The sequence below is a fragment of the Callionymus lyra genome, chromosome 13 (genome assembly GCF_982586985.1).
Source record: "Callionymus lyra chromosome 13, fCalLyr1.hap1.1, whole genome shotgun sequence".
NCBI classification, from domain to species: Eukaryota; Metazoa; Chordata; class Actinopteri; order Syngnathiformes; family Callionymidae; genus Callionymus; species Callionymus lyra.
The window spans coordinates 21,507,580-21,527,573 of NC_141830.1; the positions used below are offsets into that span (position 1 = coordinate 21,507,580).

General features: G+C 36.4%; 1 protein-coding gene and 1 non-coding gene across 2 annotated transcripts; both read left to right on the forward strand.

Moving 5' to 3' along the window:
* The first annotated feature begins 2,417 nt into the window (after positions 1 to 2,417).
* Positions 2,418 to 19,344, forward strand: LOC148067765 (phospholipase B1, membrane-associated-like). The gene is made up of 42 exons (XM_087805893.1): positions 2,418 to 2,498; positions 2,576 to 2,629; positions 3,517 to 3,571; positions 3,642 to 3,676; positions 5,426 to 5,498; positions 5,554 to 5,605; positions 5,666 to 5,731; positions 5,785 to 5,850; positions 5,925 to 5,980; positions 6,179 to 6,254; positions 6,355 to 6,459; positions 7,176 to 7,244; positions 7,317 to 7,388; positions 8,203 to 8,277; positions 8,334 to 8,394; positions 9,916 to 9,974; positions 10,053 to 10,126; positions 10,191 to 10,234; positions 10,304 to 10,412; positions 10,497 to 10,548; positions 11,060 to 11,140; positions 11,210 to 11,275; positions 11,338 to 11,438; positions 11,505 to 11,586; positions 12,421 to 12,525; positions 12,675 to 12,770; positions 13,884 to 13,955; positions 14,023 to 14,100; positions 14,200 to 14,260; positions 14,329 to 14,387; positions 15,680 to 15,747; positions 15,814 to 15,857; positions 15,994 to 16,093; positions 16,159 to 16,210; positions 16,269 to 16,349; positions 16,409 to 16,474; positions 17,149 to 17,243; positions 17,359 to 17,440; positions 17,553 to 17,657; positions 18,567 to 18,662; positions 18,732 to 18,806; positions 19,057 to 19,344. The coding sequence occupies exons 1-42, from the start codon at positions 2,444 to 2,446 to the stop codon at positions 19,309 to 19,311; spliced, it is 3,228 nt and encodes a 1,075-aa protein (XP_087662019.1). The 5' UTR covers positions 2,418 to 2,443; the 3' UTR covers positions 19,312 to 19,344.
* trnav-uac (transfer RNA valine (anticodon UAC)) lies at positions 3,400 to 3,472 on the forward strand. Its single transcript has one exon. It is a non-coding gene; the product is annotated as a tRNA-Val (tRNA).
* Positions 19,345 to 19,994: the final 650 nt, after the last annotated feature.

Sequence of the window (19,994 nt, forward strand, 5' to 3'; positions counted from 1 at the left end):
CTTAGAGTACATTTTGCTTATTACACGTATTGTATTCGTTGCCTTGTTTTTTATTATTTCAGCCAATACTCACGATGGAATTAGTACGTCCGCTTTTATTTTGAAGAACCAACCCCGTTAACGCGTGCAATGTAGTTCAAGTGACAAACAACAGGGGGCAGCAGAGAGCTGAACGTAACAATTGGATGAAGCCAGAGAAATATTGGTGAAGCTCTACAACTGTAATGTCTGTAAGTTATTGATAACATTAGTGTTGAAGTATATAGAAGGTTTTTATTATTCACGCTGACGTGATTTACTGTTTTAAAGAGAGAAGACACTGATTTAATTTTTTTTTCAGGTTTATATTGTACGGTTATGTTAAATGTTACCATTAAATAATGTTAAAATTTGAAGATTTGTGTAAATTATGTCCGAGAAAAAATGTTAACATCAATTTACCAGACTTTTCTCACATATTATACTATTAAATAGTGACCAAAGGCTCAGACTTGGTCCGTGGGGAACAAACGATTCTACCTACATCCTTAAGTCAATAAAATGCCATGTAGGTACTTTAGATAAGCGATGCAATGAATAAAAAAATGATTGGGGATATATTTAATCTCCACTGCTATATATGGATGCATTATTTACATTTTTGCAATTTATTCAAGTTCAAGTTCAAGTTCTTTTATTGTCAAATATATATGTATACAAGACATACAGCATAGATTTAATTGTAGTCCTCTCAGACCCACGATGCAAAACATGAAGTAGATAATTGAAAGGACATTAAATAAGACATTCAAGAAAATAACTAAAAATTAACAAACAACAAAATGAAATAAATAATCAACAAATATTATATTAATATAAATGTAGTAGTGTGTTTTTTAATAACACAGTAAAATGTTAGGTTTGCTTTTCAGTTCAAAAACATTGAAAATAATATCAATTAACTTCAACATTGGTTGGCTAACAAACAAATGTATCCAGATGCTTCTTTGAAAAGTAACTGAGTGCTAATCATGTTACGACATGGAGTGTTGGTTCATTTGAGTTATTTTTTTGAAGTGAACAAATGGTCGTCTGGAGAGAGTTCACAGATAAGCCAAGATCACAGAGATGGAACGTGAGACTCGACAGCAGGTTTGTACAAAGTTGACGTCCTTGAGAGACAGATAAGGTTGTGTAAAGACACAACGACAACATACATGCAATAACGTGATCACGATCTGGAATGTTTTCAGTCGACCAGGTCCAAAAAAATCATCTGTAGATTTTATTTAATTCTATATGGAAACGTGAAAGTATGGGTCGACAGATCTTATCTGTCATTTAAATGGCATTTAAAGATGGAACTTACAGTCAGGACTATCAGAGGAGATAGTGGCTGGTGATGACATGATCAGGTGATGAAGCAACTCTGTAAACTTTCACCTGGATGAAGGAACTGCTTATTTCTTGTCTGAAAAACTGCAACATCACTTAACATCTGATAATGCAGAGGGTTAGAGGGTTAGAGGGTTAGAGCTTTTAACTATATGTTAAAGTTCAGATTGGATTCCAATCTCTACTAGGAGAGATTGTAATCCTAATACTGTATTGGGATCTGAATATTGGAATTCCAATCTGTCCTAGTACAAATGGGAATTCTACCAGGACCATCTCCAATTCTAATAGGAGAAATTCTAGTACAGATTGGAATTCCAATATTCAGATCCCAATACAGTAGTAGGATTCTGTACTAGTATAGATTGGAATTTCAATCTCTACTAGTAGGATCTTGAATTCTACTAGTGGAATTGTACTAGTAGGATTCAAGATCCTACTGGATTCCAATCTGAACCGTGACATATACATTATTGGTGCAAATAATTTAGGTTACTATTACCAAATTAAGCCAAAATACTCATCACACATCCTAGATTAATAATGCCCTGATGTTTCTGAATCATAATTAAATTATATGAAATTATGTGAGATATTTTGTCTGTTAGCTAAATAACTCAAATGGATTATAGTGGAACTTCAATTAATTGTTGATAATTAAACAGGTTTACGTGGTGTTCTCAATCCACTAACATTTTGAAGCATTTTGTTTTCTATTCTATGTGGAAAAAAGGCAACAGCGCTTCCTTCTATTCACGCAATATTGTTGAAAATCAAAAGTGTAAATGAGCTGCTTGGCGGAGGTCTGTGCTCTCAGGGTGGTCATTCTCGAATTTCAAAGGAATTATACTGATCTTTTATCACTGCTTTGTCTCCATATCAGTGGCAGTTTCAGTTTTACCTCATGTCGCCTGTTGTTCAATTATATGACTTCACAAGTAGCCCCTCCTCTACTACTATTTACGATGGGTGACCAGCAGACCGATAATAAGCGGCACATCAACAAGAGGTTTTCAGACGGATCGGGCGACTTCAATAGACACCAGGGAAACAACTCTTCGAGTGAAAAATGATGCTTCCACGGTTACTTGTGGTCTCTCAGCTGGTATTGACATATGCCTCAGGTACAGTATTTAATTAATGCAACAGTGCTTTAATGAAACACAAGACCAACAATTAATATCATATTTATGTTTTCTAGCTGCCGGACTGCCTTGCACAAACATGCTTCCTTCTCAGGCTACACCAACAAACGGTAGGTCGTGCCATTTTTGTCCAATATCTTGGCTGTAAAACCATAGGATTTTTAATTTCTTTATTCTTTATCAAGCCTGTAAATAAATTTTAAAAAAAATTATGTGGAGGAATTGTTGAAGGATGAGAAATTCGTATGAATATTTTTTTCGTCATATATACTGTATATATAAAAAATATATATGAATAAAAATATATATATATATATGTGGCAAAAACTGTTTATATAAAATTGTTCTAATGTAAAAACAAACTTTTATTATTTATTATCACTTATAATTATTTATTATTTATTTATAATAATAATAAATACTTTTTTTGGAAGAGGGGGTTCAACTACTAAAGAAAATTGCTCTGGAAGACAAATTTCATATATACATAAATTACAATAAATGTATAAATGCAATCACTTATAAAAAAAAAAATAGGTCGAAATGAATACAAATTAAACAAATACTTTATATGTACTAATACTTTGTCAAAGTACTCAGCTATTTCTGTGTATATACAGCTACATTTAATTATTTATAATGATGTCATTTATCGTCCTTCATACCGAGCAACACTAGCTGTGGTTGTTAACGTGTAATAACGTGTAATAAACAACGTTCGTCACAAAGATAAAGATTTTTAAACAAACGCAACGCTTGTCTCTGAAGTCGTTTTGTCGGTATGTAAACAAACAATTTCTAAATCAAACACAATAAACGTCACATTAATCACGAACTTTGGTGTTAGTCCAATGAGTAACGGAACATTATTGCATCATGCGGTTCCATAGTGTAGTGGTTATCACGTCTGCTTTACACGCAGAAGGTCCTGGGTTCGAGCCCCAGTGGAACCAACTTGTTTTTGTTCTATAAACTAAAGTCGTGCTAACATTTCCAGTCAACGATGTCCGACCTGCAGACTTGGCTGTGCTTTCAACGGTACAACCACAAAGGTGAGCCTTTTAGTCAAGATTCTGACAAGAACGTTAAAAACTTCATAATAATGGCTTTTTTTTCCCACAGCGTTGAGGCATCAACTGTTGTGTCCAGACTCCTTGGTAAGAGAGCCTCAATACTACTGTATGAATTTAATTTTAATAATTTAATTAAACTTTCTTTCTTAAACAGTCATAAACTAAAATGACTGACTGTATCTCTGCAGTCGTAATCATAAATGATCTAGTAAAAGTTTAATTTTAATCTACTAGTACTTTACTGCTCTGATAACATGTTCAATACACTCTTGATAGTCAGTTTATTTACTTAACTGTAATCTTCACCTTCACCTCGTCGACACAATATCTTCTCCAGCAGAATAATCATCAAAGCTTAATAAATAACTTCTCCTGAGCCTGTATTAGTGCATCTACTGTGTCTGTTGCAGTAGCAGATGACGGGAATCAAAGTAAACTGAAAGAGTAGTACATGTATTTGTGTGATTTTTAAGTTTTATTGATTCATTTTTTAACAATTTTTATTTTTTTTGTAATATTTTGTCTTGCAAATCATGATGGTTTATAGTTCAATAATGTAAAGTTATTTGTATTTGTAAAACGCCTTTCGCCTTTGCAATAAATACAAATTTAGTAGGTATGTTAAATAATATTGTTCTATTTTTTATCATTAACATGCAAAAATTCATGCCGTTTGTTCATTTATCTGTTGCAATTAAACCTCCGGCCGCTAGATGGCAGCAGTCGTTATATCCTCTGCAGCAAAAAGAACATTGTAATCCTGCGAGATCCCAGAAATGACTGAGGGCAAGAGGATACATGCCACTCCAGCACCTTTAAAGCTGATGTTTGGACATATTTTAGTTTGAAAACAAAAAAAGCAGTTACGACTTCATCAAGAGTCATGTAAGTAAGTAAGTAAGTAAATTCTGCAACACCAGATTCAAGTACCTGACAATACTACAAATATATCACACTTCCTACAGTATTGCAATATATGGGAGTATCTCGTTGCCACCGTATCACGATGCTATCGCCAGATTCTTGCCAACACACCGCCTGACCACTAGTAGCTTATATTTAAAAAAAAGCAGCAATACTTTTCCTGATTAGCGGTAGAAAAGTACTGGGTGTTTTTTTAGTACAACAGGGATGTCAAATTCAAGTAAAGACCAGGTTCACAAAGCACTTAAAAAAATAAAACAATGCTCAATAAAATATATACTTAAGTATATAAGATAACACAGAGGAACCAGGAAAACAAACAGGAAAATCAGGAAAAAAGAACAAATAAAAGTGTCTTAGATCCAGAAGCGTGTTCAGGAACCATCAGTAGATTCTGATCCACAGACCTCAGAGCCCGAGCTGGGGTGTAAGTCTGGATCAGATCACTGATGGAAGGTCTGACCATGAATAGATCTGAAAGTAAGAACCAGAATTTTAAAGTTGATCCTGAAAGAAACTGGAAGCCAATACAGAATTTTAAGGATCGGGGAAATGTGAGTTCTTCTACTAGAGCGGCTCAGAATTCTGTATCAACCTAAGCACACAATGAGCCAAAATCTTTACGCTTTTTAAGTTTCCGGCTGAACAAAACAGTCCTTAACAGGAAGTATGAGTTTGATAATGAAATTATCTTTTTGTTCTCGCACGCTTTTTATGTTGATGTTTGTTTTTCTCTGAAAAAACACTGGTATCTTTCTATCAACATCACTGTAAATTTGATTATCCATCCCGAGGGCAACATATAATGACTTTTGACTTATTTATTCCAAGAGACGTTGAGTTTGACACATGTGTAATGGAAGCTTTTTTCGTTGTTCAATCACGGAAGCTAACTTGTTTCTACTCCAGAGCTGCTGAATCTGATCAACCCCACCTTGACCAGTGTCCTGGACGAGTCCCACGCTTTACTGGAGCAGCCGAGGTACAAACCATTACACAGAGTAAACCTGAATCATCTCACTTTCATATGTTGTCAGCGAACTGTTGGAGCAGGCCAAGTGGACGTCTGGTTCCCTCCAGAGCCACCAGGTTGGTGCTCCAGCTCAGGTGTGTGTGTGTCTTAGATTTGACCCAGTTTGCCTCTGACAGGATGTTTGGAAACTGGTGCTTCTCTTTGTGCCCGTGGATCAACTGGACGTGTGCGACGAGCTGAAGGTGAGTCAACCAGCCCGGAGTCAAAACACCTGCGATAACACGTGTGTTTCCAGGCTCGGTCTTCGATCCAGTCGGCGACCTTGGACGTGGACGGCGTGCTGAAGCTGCTGCGCTCTCAAGTGTGTATCAGCTCAACACACGACAAAAATTTTTTTTCTCACATTTTAAGAATAATTATTCCGTGTGGTTGCAGTTAAAGCGGACGATCATCAGTGTTGCATTATGGGATGGAGACACGTCCCTGAGCAGGTGAGCTGGGACGAAGAAATAGAGCGTTTAAAGTGAAGATTCAAGTGAATTGCAGTTAGTTTTAGCCACTAAAAACAATATGGTGGATTATGTTAATACGTTTTATCTCATGACTAGCTCTGATAACGGTGGTTGTTCTTCATCCCCGTGTGCACATGAACGTGTGGATCTTATCTGAGATCCTTAACTGTGTTTCAGGAAATGTGCCTCTGTGGAGTCGCAGCAGGAAGGAGAGGTCAGACTTCGGAGAGCTCTGCTGACTCAGGCGCTGCAGGTGAGTCATTAACCTCGCGATGAATGGATGAAGCCTCAAGGATGTTGGTTTGAGTTCGCCTGTTTAATTTCTATCTTTTCCTACCGGTCTGACTCACCAGGAGTCGCTGGACCAGCTCTTGGTGTCGAACCGTTGGTACGGAGATCGAGATGATTTTACCGTGGTGCTGCAGGATTCGCCTTTGACCTTTGACCTCTCGCCTGTTGCCGTGAGTCTTTCCTCACATCTCCAAGATGAACTTACTTCAACCATACAGTGGCTTAGAAGTCCTGGAAAAAATAAACAAACTCTGAAGTAAAAACAAAAAAACCTCCCAAACAAAAAGGTTGAATAAAATAATAATCTGAAACACAGTTCAACCCTAGTGTTGTCTCTGGGTCAAGGTGACCCAGTGGCTGGAAAACAAATGTGTTTGTGGTATCCCTTGTGTTGCCTCTGGGTCAAGATATTTTCAGGCCTCCCGGTCACTTTGACCCAGAGGCAACACATGGATTGATCATGTAAAACAAGTTTAAAAAACTTAAACTCAAGTATTTTTTTCTTTTTACATAAACATGAAAAACTGAAAACAATTTAATAAACTCATTATCTCATTTATTTCCAAGACCTTGTGATGTGGAGCTCTCTCGTTCACTTTACATTTTAATGTGGATCCTAAAATAATGGAAAAAGGCAAATGAAAAGAACAGAAGAAAAAACAATATACCATATAAAACACTATAAATAGTTGGTGAGGATGCATCATGATGGTGTTAATTCTATAAATGCAAAACATTGTAAATAGTATAATATCATTAAATATGAGCATTAAATAGATCATAATAAAAGTGGAAATACATTGTTAAATATATCTTAAATGATTAAATGTATTAAATATGCCAAGTTATACATATATACAAATATACATTCTTTTTTTTCAAGGGATTAAAGCTTCTTTCTGACCCGCGAGAGGAAACTGATCGACTGACGGTGCAGCTGTGGACCAACCTGGTGCGCCGTCGTCTTAAAATGACGCTCAAGTTTTTAAAAGTTGTTTTATTTCTTACTTATGTTTCATTTCAGCTCCAGCCCACAAATGAAGAGGATGTGACGGATGTAAACGGAAAGATAGTAAAGCTGCCATGTCCCACAGAGGTGAGAAAACAAATAGATTCTGTTGATTATGTATCTCCTGAAGTATTTTTAAAGTTATGTAAAATGCAGGCGATTTATCACGATTTGTAGGCGCAGTGATTTAGGAATTTACAGACCACATGACTCTTGAGGAAGTCGTAACTGCTTTAATTTGTTTTGAAACCAAAATATGTCCAAACGTCAGCTTTAAAAGCTGCTGGAGTCGACTGTATCCTCTCGTCCTGAGTCATTATGGGATTTTAATGTTCTATAGCTGCGTAGGATGTAATAACCGCTGCCATCTAGCAGCTGGAGGTTTAATTGCAACACTAAAATGAGCACTGCATATATGTTAACTGTAAATAAAAAAAAAACTTTTATTTTACATAAACTTCATTGAACTGTAAAGCATAAAAGAAATGTGGTCACACATTAAATATGATTTGCAAGCCAAACAATTCCAAAACAGTGCGACTACGGTCTATAATAAAAAGGTTTGGGACCCCTTAACCTGCATTGTTAAAAAAACACGTCCACAAAAAGTTTGCGACACACTTTGCGTGCAAAAAAATACATTTTCAGTCAGAATGTTCTGCCTCTGCTTGTATGAGGTGACAGAAAAGAAAACATGGAATACCTAAAAGCACTCTTTCTTTAGTACAATGTCATCGCTATTGATGTAAGAATGTGTAGATATCAGCTCTGAAGTGTGTCTAAACAAACATATATTTATTTGTACCTCACATTCAAATCAATCAATAAAATAAAATGAATAAATAACATTTTTTCAAAGTTCGATCCTTGTTAACTTTGTAAATATGTCTCTGTCTTCAAGGAACGACCTTTCCTGAGGACAGAAGGAAACTCTCCGTCATATCACCAAAGCCTGTCCTCGTCTCTCGTGCAGGCCGTGAGTGACACCTGTCGGACTCCTTCTCGATCAGACCTGACATCTCTGTGTTTCAGGCGACAGCTACAGAGATGCCCTGTGAAGACTTCGACCCGTCACCGTCCACACCAACCTCAGGTGAGAAACATCTGGAACGCAGAGAAACACAAGAGAAAATGTTTTGAGGATCCTGGGAATTACGACGACACTGTGACCCAGAGAGTTTTCCTTGATTAGATGAATTCTAGGCATGTGTGTAAAATACTATAGATCAATGATTTAAATGAAACAGTATTATTAAAGGTATAATTAAGACAATTTCAGTGATATAAGTATAAATGGATTATTTAAACCAATGAAAATGCACTAGTTTCTGCTCAACCTCCTAAATACTACGTCGACAGGGTTCAATATTTTGACCTCTTAGTTAAATCTGATTTTCAAAATGTCAAACCTTGCTTGATATTTACAGGTTTTTAAAACGTTGGCATCATCCAAAAGCTTGCTAAACAAAGAAATATGTCATATTTAACTTAGGAAAATTTGTCTCTCAAAAATATGCATAGAAAAAAACGAATGAATAGCTGAGATCGAACACACCAAAGTAATGGAAACACAAACCTAGTTACAGTGTCATTTTTTATTGATTTAATTCATGGTTGCACTCGACTTGAGTCAGATTACAAGCGACCTGGCACGTCCAAAAAAACGATGTGCAAATCGATCACTTTAAAAGATATTTGGAAAAATCAAAGATAAATATATAGCATATATTATTATAGGGATTCCAATTAATATTTGACTTGCCTTGTTTTGCGAGCCAGTTTTGTCGAGTGAAAACTTCGTCAGAGATTTGTGTGAAATTTGTAGATAAAATAAGAAATTGTACGATTGTTGTTTTATTGGCGATTCACTGATTCTTATCTTCAAAATAATCCAAGATACAAAGTTCACCTCAGATCCACTTCTGCTAGCACTGTTAGCGACAAGCTAAGCTAGCTGGTATTGCAAAATAACCCTCATTTTTTTTACGGTTTCTTAATCTATGATACGTTACAGGGTGTTGAGATTAAGATTAATGGAAACCTTGTCTCCTGCTTGAGTGATTTTTATACTGTCAAAGAAACAATGTCTTTGGAATAAACCAAACGGATTAGCATTAGCATTAGTATCGTATAGCAATTATCTTCAGCAATTGCGCTTCTATTTGACCAAATGTAGAGGTGCATAGTTCAAAGAAATAAAATAAAATAAATGGTGTTAAAGAACTTTAATTTATATTTTAGATCAAATAAATGGGGACATTAAGTTTGCCACAGTGTTGTCGTGTCTTCTAAAGTTTTTTAATTTGTACTTATTTTTAACTGTCTATTGTTCTGTTGTTTAAGCACTTTGTGACCCTGGTCTGCAACAGGCGCTTTACAAATGAAAATGACTTACTTACATACATTGTCCATGTACCAGACCCAAAATATTTGTAAAGATGTATTCACTACAATCGTGGGAAATACGTTTTTTAAAAAGGTTTCTTAAATATCTTGCTAAACATTAGATGGATAAGCCTTGAAGGCAAACGTGAATTTAGTTGACAGGATCGGTCATTGGTTTGTATGACAGTGATGATGTTTTTGAACGGTGATCATGGATTTATTTGTCCAGTTCATGAACTGAGGCCGGCGGACATTAAAGTGATCGGTGCGGTGGGAGACTCTCTGACGGTGAGAAACTGATGGTTCAATTTTTTTACCAGAAGACTGAACTGAACATCATCTGCACCACTTTTGTTTTCTTGCCAGGCTGGCAACGGTATCGCCTCCAGCCAGAACGACGTCCTGGATGTTTTGAATCAGTATCGAGGTTTATCTTGGAGGTAAGTTCAGCGACATCTCCGAAGCATCGTCTTGCTCAAGGGTCTTAACCGGTGTTCTCTGCAGTGTGGGCGGAGACGACAACCTCACCACCGTGACGACTCTGCCCAGTGAGTTCCATCAGACGCGTCGACTTGAACGAGTGTTGTTTGCACGTCTCAATAATGTGGTTTAATCAGACATCCTGAAGTTTTACAATGACGAGCTGACGGGCTACTCCGTCGACATGGGCCAGCAGACGACTCCTCAGGCCTTTCTCAACCAGGCGGTGGCCGGGGCCAAGAGCAAGTGAGTGATTGTGTGGCGTAAAAGTGAATCAAAGTGACTGTGTTTTCATAATCTTACTTACTCTCATACTTTATCTTTCCGAAGAGACGTTCCGCAGCAGGTCCGGGCTTTGGTGGCGAGAATGAAGAACGACTCTGTGAGTAAATGAGATTTTTGTGAATGTTAACTATTATATAGTGTCTCTATAGCCTCCTCCGAGCCCTCTGGTTTCCTCCCACCCAAAATATATATATATTTTAAAAGTTTTAATATTAATTTCTGTCATAATTATTTATAGAAATATTTCATTTTCATATTTTACTACCACTTCCATTCTAACTTTCGATCTAAAATAATTAAAATTAACATTAAATAAAAACTAATTAATTATTCTTTTTTACTCTTTAGGATGTTTTATTATTATTTTGTAATTAAGTGTAATTAATTCCATTTAGTGAATTTTCAATTCCTTGTATCCATGTTTTTATTCTCTTTAAATACTTTTATTTCTCATTGTTTTAAATTATCATCAATATTTTCGTTTTTGTTGGTATGTTGACATGAATTGTTTTTTAATATCACACAATATTTATACAGCCAGAAAATATAACGTGTAATTCACCTTTTTGTTTTTTTTATCAACATTTTTCTCTCAATTCTTTGTGCAGAGAATCAACTTTGAATCCGACTGGAAGCTGATCACTGTTTTTATCGGTGGAAATGACATCTGCGATCACTGCTACAATTCTGTAAGTGTCGGAATATGTAGTTTAAAAAAAACAACAACTTGATGAACACATAACTACTGTTTAACACAGCTTTTGTACTCGGGGGATAATTACGTGCGTCACGTCCGAGACAGCCTGGATTATCTCCACAAAGAGGTTTGTGTACGTTTGTGTCTCCTCTGTGACCATCAGGTCTGAGGTGAACGTTTGTGTCTCAGGTTCCTCGAGCTCTGGTGAACCTGGTCGAGCCGCTTCACATCCTCCCACTGAGGGAGATGCACTTGAACGCGTCGCTGAAATGTCCGACGTGGCTGGTCAAGTGAGTGCTCCTGCTTTGTTTCAGTAGAATCGATTGATATGATAAAACTCTCTTCTTCTTTGCCAGTATTCTGTGTCCCTGCGTCATCCTGCCCAAGCCTGACTCTGTTGCTCTACAGAAAGTGGAAGAAGTGAACAGAAATTATCAGGTAAAATCAACTACTTTGAATATTTGTCTCAAAATAAACATAGATTATTCTTCATGTTAATATGTAAGTAAGTGAGTAATATTTGTAGAGCACTTTTCTAGACCAGGGTCAGAAAGCGAGTAAACAATTAAAACAATACTCAATAAAATAAATACTTAAAAAGGCCAAGACACCACTGAGACAAACACAGGAGTCAATCACAGGAGAATCAAGGAAACATCAGGAATCATCAGTAGATTCTGATCCACAGACCTCAGAGCCCGAGCTGGGGTCTAAGGCTGGATCAGATCACTGATGGAAGGTCTGACCATGAATAGCTCTGAAAGTAAGAACCAGAATTTTAAAGTTGATCCTGAAAGAAACTGGCAGCCAGTGAAGAGATTTAAGGATCGCGGAAATGTGAGTTCTTCTACTAGCGCGGGTCAGAATTCACGCTGCAGTTCTGAGTTCTGTATCAACTGCAGGCGAGACAGACATTTTTCTAAGCTCAGTAGATGGTGCTCTTTGATTAAAAATGATAGGTTATGTTGAACTAGTTGCTGAAAGACAAAGATTATACAGAAAAGAGTGCCATCTAGTGGCCTAAAAAAAGATGGAGCTACATTTACCCATCACGGCTTTAAAGGTGTTGGTGTTTAAGATAAGATAAGGTACACTATAAGTAAAATTGTGATGTTTCTGGTGAAGGAGAGCAAACACAGAGATGAATCAGAATCTGACTTATAGCCTGTTTGGTAAATATACTTTTTTTTTTGGCCCCAGACTAACAGATTCTGGCCCCTGACTGAGTTCAGTAGCCTTGTCGTGTTACAAAAGCATCTTCTTCCTCCTCAGGAGTTACTGACCCACCTGGTGGAGTCGGGGCGTTACGACACCCGTCCAGACTTCACTGTGGTTGTCCAGCCTTTCTTCAGGGAGATCATCTTTCCTCGGCTGCCGGTACAGTAACGCGCCGCCCACACAGACCTTCAACCACTGAGATAAAAGTCTTCAATATTCTCTCGTTACTGCCTCAATGCTGTCCAGAATATCTATCCAACAAGAAGATGAATACGTTTCTTTTATTGAGATTGATCTTGTCGTGACAGAACGGAATTCCAGATCGCTCCTTCTTCAGCGCCGACTGTTTCCATCTCAGCCAGAAGGCCCAGACGCTGATGGCTCGCTCGCTCTGGAACAACATGGTAAAGATTAACGACACGATGAGACCCTTGATCAAAATCAATCTTTCCTCTCATGATATCTACACAAATGAAAAGTCAATTCATTATTTGTCTATCGGTGCTCTGAGTGAAGTTCTGTCAGCCTGTTGAGGGTGTTTGCAGCTACGGTCACGGTCCAACGGTTTGAATCAGAAAAAAAACTATTAAAAATTAATTAATGAATAAAAAATCCCATTTAAAATAAATAATAGAATAAATTTTTTAAAAAAAGCTGAAATAAATACTAATTAAGAAAATTGAATCTAGAGTTGAAATACGAATAATATAAAAAAAATGAAGCGTAAAGAGTTTATTTTATGAATAAAAAAAGAGTTAATTAATGTTCATTAAGTTAATTACTAAATATATTTTCTACCACTGATTTCCTTGATAAAGGCCCACGGGGTTGGAGACTATCCCAGCTACTTAGGGCGAGAGGCTAGGGAACACCCTGAACAGGTTGCCAGCCCGTAAACAACGTTTAAGTTACAAAATTGTATTAAAAGTTCAAAATCAAATCGTGTTTCCGGATTCAAAACCTGTTTTTATTTGGACACAAATCTCTATATCTCTCTTTTTTTCAAAATGATCGCAATTCAACTTTAAGCTACTAGATGGCAGCAGTCATTACTTTGTCCTCTGAGCTAAAGGAACAGTGAGATCCCGGTGATGACTGAGGGCGAGAGGACACAGTGAGTCAAGCAGCTATTAAAGCTAATATTTGGACATATTTTGGTTTCAAAACAAATGAAAAGTCATGCAATGAAATCCTACAAGATCCCAATGATGACTGAGGACGAGAGGATACAGTGGCTCCAGCATATTTTAAAGCTGATGTTTGGACATATTTTGGTTTTAAAACCAATGAAAGCAGTTACGACTTCGTCAAGAGTCACGTGGTCTGGTAAATTCTGCAACACCAGAGTCAAGTACTGGACAATACTTAACATTTATCCTTGTTACTACAGTATCACAATATATAATATATCCTAGCATAGTCCATGTATCGTGATACGTATCGTAACAACAGATTCTGGCCAAAACTCAACAACTTGCATGTTGTGCTGGTTTTAAATGTTTCACATTTTTTCCTAGTTGGAGCCACTGGGAAATAAAACTTCCGAGCTGGAGTTTACACCTCACCTCAGCCTGAAATGTCCAACGAAGGTACAGCAAGTTTGAGAAATGTGTGGAATTCCTGCTGTAAAATAATAATGTTCTCACGTCTCCTCAGGCGTCACCGTATATCCGAACCTTTCGCAACAGCAACTACACGTACGCTGGTCCCGAACCGACGCCCGGACCGGTACCAGTACGTATGCGAGCCACGCAAGACTTCCCTATTATTGATGTGTAATCGTGGTACAACAGAGACACACAACATCATAATCATTTCCTTCTTTTTTTTTAGAACTGGGGAAGCAACTTCTCCTGCATCGACCTTGACCCGTCCGAGTCAGTGCCAGGCTCAGGTGATCTTATCACAAAGATTTGATTATATTCCTGACAACTGTCACTCACAGCACTGTGTGCGCTTCAGTCCACAGACTCAGACCCGCCGACGTCAAGGTGGTGGCGGCGGTCGGAGACTCGACGACGGTAAGTGTGAAAATTGTCTTCTGGATTCACACCTGCTATCATCGACGCTCATATAAGTTTTGTTCATGTCATTGACCTACGAACTAATCTTATCATCCTGTTATCATTGAGATAACTTTCTCTGCTGATGAAGGACACATGTTTTTTTATCATGTCTTTGATCTTGACTTTCAACAATCTCTGATTTAGATTATTTTATTATCACTTACCAAACCTGCTGTGTTGATGGTTCCTAGTGTCATTTTGTTGTTTTCTATCCTGGCAACTTGGCTATAGACTAAATGATGCTACTAGCTATTTTGCTAACAACAAACAATATTTGAGTGTCATCTAGGTCTTATGATTTATTTTTGTGATTTTCTGTTTTCAAATTATTTGCTTACTATTAAGCCATTAGTTATTTTATTAAACATGCTGTCATAAAATAACATTGTGTAATTTTGTTGGCATTTTTAGCCACATTTCTATCCTAGCATTTTGCTAAAAAAATGAAAAAGTGATCTTTTATCTAGTTTTTAGTCAACATTTTTGAGTGAATTATTGGTGTTTGCTGACATCGATGCAAATTGAATAGACTATTTTTTATTTCTTATGTTCCATTAACTCTATTTCATAAATAATATTTGCAGAGTGACATTTTTTGCTATCATCAGTGTTTTGATTATATTTCTTTAGCTTTCTATTTGTTTACTTCTTTGCTAGCTCTTTAGCAAATGCTAACAGGCAGCTTGAAAGAGTCGCTTCTTTTCTTAGCCTTTTATTAAACTTGCTGTAATGAAGGTTCTTTATGTCATTTGGTTTAAACCTTTGTATTTTACAGACATATATCTATCCTAGTAAATATGTATAAAACCCTAATGATGCTATTAGATATTCTGCTAACAACAAACCAAGTTTCATTGGTGTCGTCTTGATCTTCCTAAAGTTTTTTTTTTAATGTATATGTATTTTTAACTGTATTCTTTTGTTGTTTACACACTTTGTTACACCCTTACTTACCTAATCATAAACAATAGTTGCGGAGTCATCAGTATTTTATAATAAGACATTAACAACTGAATTGCTAACTATTTCGTAAATGGCTAACATGGAGCTAATTAGAACAACAAAGCAAAGATGGATTTAATAATTAAATATAGTGTTTTAGGGGGAGGCCCTTTTACGATAAAGTCTTGTATAGTAGCATCTTGGCTCAATCACGCCGGAATTTTTTGCTCCAAAGTCCCATTAATTTTATTTAATAAACGATAGTTATGTGACACTTTTGTGACTATTATTGTAATTTTCGGCAGACGGCGACTGGAGCCAAAGCGAGGACGTTGTTCGACATGAATAAAGAATACAGAGGCGTCTCATGGAGGTGGATCACAAATGTTGACATGGAAAATACGAACAGAAATATTGACTTTTTCTCTTTTTCTTGTAGCATCGGAGGAGATAAAACCATCGACACTGTCACAACACTTCCAAGTAAGTATGTTATGTATCTGGTTGTCCCTAAAACCAAAAAATATACTAAAATTACTTTTGGAAAGTTTGACTTTGACTAATTGTCAGTATCTCTGAACACAAATGTTCTTAATTCATATTTGTTCTTTCTCCGCAGACATCCTGAGAAAGTTCAATCCCTCCCTCAAAGGCTTCTCGAAAGGTCAAGGGTCGCGACAAAAGGGCTTCAACATGGCCGTTTCCGGAGCAATGACATCGTACGAACACGCGATTGTTCTACGTGTGAAGTGTTTGATGTTGAGGAAGATTCTTTTTGTCACAGGTCGATCCCGGCACAAGTTCAAACGCTTGTCGAGGCCATGAAGGACGACAAAGTAAGTCGAGAAAAGCACTTTTTTTACTCTGTGTTTATTTATTTTCCTCCTTTTACAGGCGGTAGATTTTGAAAACGACTGGAAACTTCTGACCATATTCGTGGGAGGACATGATCTGTGCAGCTACTGCCTGGACCAGGTGAGTGAACTCTGGTCTGTCTGACATGTGGGACTTTAACTCTTGATTCTCCTCTGCAGAGTAACTTGTCGCCAACAAACTACAGTCATAACCTGATGCTAGGACTGGATCTGCTTTATAAAGAGGTGAAGTCAAATAACCATCATTTCTTATAGGGTACTTAAATAATTAAATCGACTGGTAGTTCTTTTTAGCAGCTGTTTTTATCCTTTTTTTACCATGTTTAACAACATTTTTAACTTCCTCTGATGCAGAATATTTCAATTAAATTCAAACAAACCTATTTCAATAGTTGTTGTACACATGCTAGCACCTTGGCTAACTATTTGAAGCTGTTTGGCCTAAAACATCAATTTTTGTGGCGAATGTTTTAGCTTTTTCTTCACGTTCTTTGAATCAAATTCTGAATGATTCTGATGCTATGACAAAGTAAATCTACTACAATCATTTTTTTGAACCTCTTTTTGTTATTGCAGGTGTTTTGAGTAACAGCTTTTTTAATTGCAATTCGTTAACAGCAAAAAGGAATTCAAAGATTTGATCATTTTTTTAGAAAATTTCATTAAATCAATTAACTATTTTTTATTCTGACTTCAATGTATTTCCTATTATTTTATTATATTTAAATGTATATATATCATTTATTTTCTTCTTTATCGTTATATCAATCACATATTATTGTTTTGTGTTTACAACACTGATAATAATTGTTTTCTGATTGTGGTTTTCTTTGAAATAATGGGCTCCTGTTGTCCCTGATAATGATTGAAACAAAAGAAAAAAACATAAATATTTACAGGTCCCGCGAATGCTGGTCAATGTGGTGGAGATTTCTGAGATGGCGACATTAAAAACAGTGACGAAAAACACTCTGGGTTGTTCTCTGTTGCAAAGGTTTGTGATACACATTCACAGCGAGTATCTAAGTATCTAAGTCAACAGGTCAAACAGTAAATATATGTTCAACTTTATTTAACAATCAATTTATGCTTGTAACACTTTATAACAGGACGAGCTGTCCGTGCGTTATCAACCCGACTGAAAACTCTCCAGAAATGGAAGCGATAAAACGTGTCAACAACGAATACCAGGTAGAATCCATCATTCTATACTACTTTATTATACTAATGATAATTATACCTTTATCTCTCTATTCTACACAGTGTTTTGTGTGTTTGATTTTTACATTTGTGCCGTGCCCAGAATGAAATCCAGCGCCTGATATCTGGAGATCGCTATGATGCGAAAGAAGATTTTGCTGTAGTGCTTCAGCCCTTTTTGCACAACTACTTCATCCCCCGTGTTGGTGTAAGTCAATGACACTTGTGTGTGTGTGTGTGTGTGTATATATAATTGTGTGTGTCTGTATATATGCTTGTGTGTGTGTGTGTGTATATATATACTTGTGTGTGTATATATATACTTGTGTGTGTGTGTATATACTTGTGTGTGTGTATATACTTGTCACTGTCTGTATATATGCTTGTGTGTGTGTGTGTATATATATATATACTTGTGTGTGGGTTTGTATATATACTTGTGTCTGTGTGTGTGTGTGTGTATATAGTTGTGTGTGTCTGTATATATGGTTGTGTGTGTGTGTATATCAGAATCAGAAATCCTTTATTTGTCCCGCGAGGGGAAATTCGGTTTAAACAACAGCAAGAGCAATATACCACAAATAAAACACCCAGAAATAAAAATAATAAAATGAAAAAAATCTAAATATATACAGTATATATATACTTGTGTGTGTGTGTATATATATACTTGTGTGTGTTTATATATACACACGTGTGTCTGTATATATATACTTGCGTGTTTGTGTCTATATATACTTGTGTGAATGTGTATATACTTGTGTGTGTGTGTGTATATAGTTGTGTGTGTCTGTATATATGCTTGTGTGTGTGTATATATATATATATATATATATATATATATATATATATATACTTGTGTGTGTATATATACTTGTGTGTGTATATATATACTTGCGTGTTTGTGTTTATATATACTTGTGTGTGTGTATATACTTGTGTGTGTGTTTCTATATATAATACTTGTTTGTGTTTATATAAATATACTTGTGTGTGTGTGTGTTTGTATATATACTTTTGTGTGTGTGTGTATATACATAATACTTGTGTGTGCGTGTGTGTGTGTGTATATATATATAATACTTGTGTGTGTATAAAAGTATTTTCTTCCATACAGAATGGAGAAGCTGACACAACCTTCTATTCTCTGGACTGCTTTCACTTCAGCGAACGAGCTCACGCTGAGATGGCCATCGGTCTGTGGAACAACATGGTGAGCTGATAAAGCAGAACTAAAAGTTTGTGTTTGGGTGAAACGATGATTAATGATCTGTGCCAACAGTTGGAGCCCGTAGGCAGGAAGACAACGTTCAATGACTTCACTTACGACCGCTCCAAACTTCACTGTCCATCTCAGGTTTGTGTGTCTTTTACTGTCTATATGTGCTCAAGTGATGAGTCTGTCATGTTTGTTCACTACTGCCACCTGCTGTCAGATTGAGCTCATTGATATCACCGGTATTTTAATTGCTAAAAAAGCTATAGAAATAAATGTAGGTTTAAAAAAAGAAAATTAAAAGTGAAAATGATACGCATGACAGAAATGGTAGTTCTGACCAGTTATCGTTTTAATAAATGTATTGTTGAAGTTCTATTTTGTCCTCCAGCTCAGTCCCTACTTCTTCACCAAGATCAACAGCCTTCCGACTCCTCCCGTGACGACGACCACCAGGATGCCCGGTCTCACCACAACAGCACCGGCGCCGACGTGCTCCACCACTCTACCGGTGTGGGTGCCTGTTGTCGTGGGAGTAGTGAGCCTCTTGGTCGGTGTTATTCTATCGTTATCGGTCTTCTCCTGCTTGAGGAGTCAGAAAGGCAAAAGTGAAAAATCTTTTGAATTGAAAAAAACTGGATTTTAAATCTCACTACAGCAGTGTAACACAAAACATGGATTGTAGAGTTTGAAAGTTATCCTCCACCTTTTGTACTTCATCTTATTTATTAATAAACATCAAACCAAACAGTGTTTTTGTAGTTACTGTCTTAAATATAAGTAGGAAACACATGCAAGTTTTAATTTTGTTTCAGAGTTTGTAAACCTGTTTCAAAAGTTAAATTGTAAAAATGTTTTTGAAAATTTCCCCCCCAAAAAATCTACGTTTGATGAGATGACCAGTGTTATGACGGATTTGGTCTTTAATTTTTCTATTAACTGTCAGCTGTCAATCACACCTGGACGGTGATTGTTTTTTTGAATTACAACTTTCAGAGTTTGTTTTTGTTTAGGTACCTTTGAAGAAGTTTTTTTTTTATGGTGATCTGTTAGGCTTCCCAAGCTAGCATTAGCGTTAGCTTCAGCTAGCTTTTCGGCTAATACTTAAGAAGTACAGTAGGCTACATTCATTTCTCGTTTAATAATTGAGTAATAATAAGAAGATTCTTTTTTTTGGCAATATTGAATCTGGTCTTATTGATGATATTTAGTTTGGATGTGACGTGAGAGCCCAAAACCTCACTTTATCCTGTGAAAATCCAACATCGGCTTATCTTTACACTAAGGGAGTTTTTAACGAATTACTTGTATACAATATTTACTGATAAA

What these genes read in the sequence shown, in the direction of transcription:
- LOC148067765 (XM_087805893.1), top strand. Translation starts at nt 2,444, where the DNA reads ATGATGCTTCCACGGTTACTTGTGGTCTCTCAGCTGGTATTGACATAT. An exon ending in CGGTGGGAGACTCTCTGACG is followed by an intron (nt 9,975 to 10,052) that starts GTGAGAAACTGA and finishes TTTTCTTGCCAG; the next exon opens with GCTGGCAACGGTATCGCCTC. An exon ending in GTGGCCGGGGCCAAGAGCAA is followed by an intron (nt 10,413 to 10,496) that starts GTGAGTGATTGT and finishes ATCTTTCCGAAG; the next exon opens with AGACGTTCCGCAGCAGGTCC.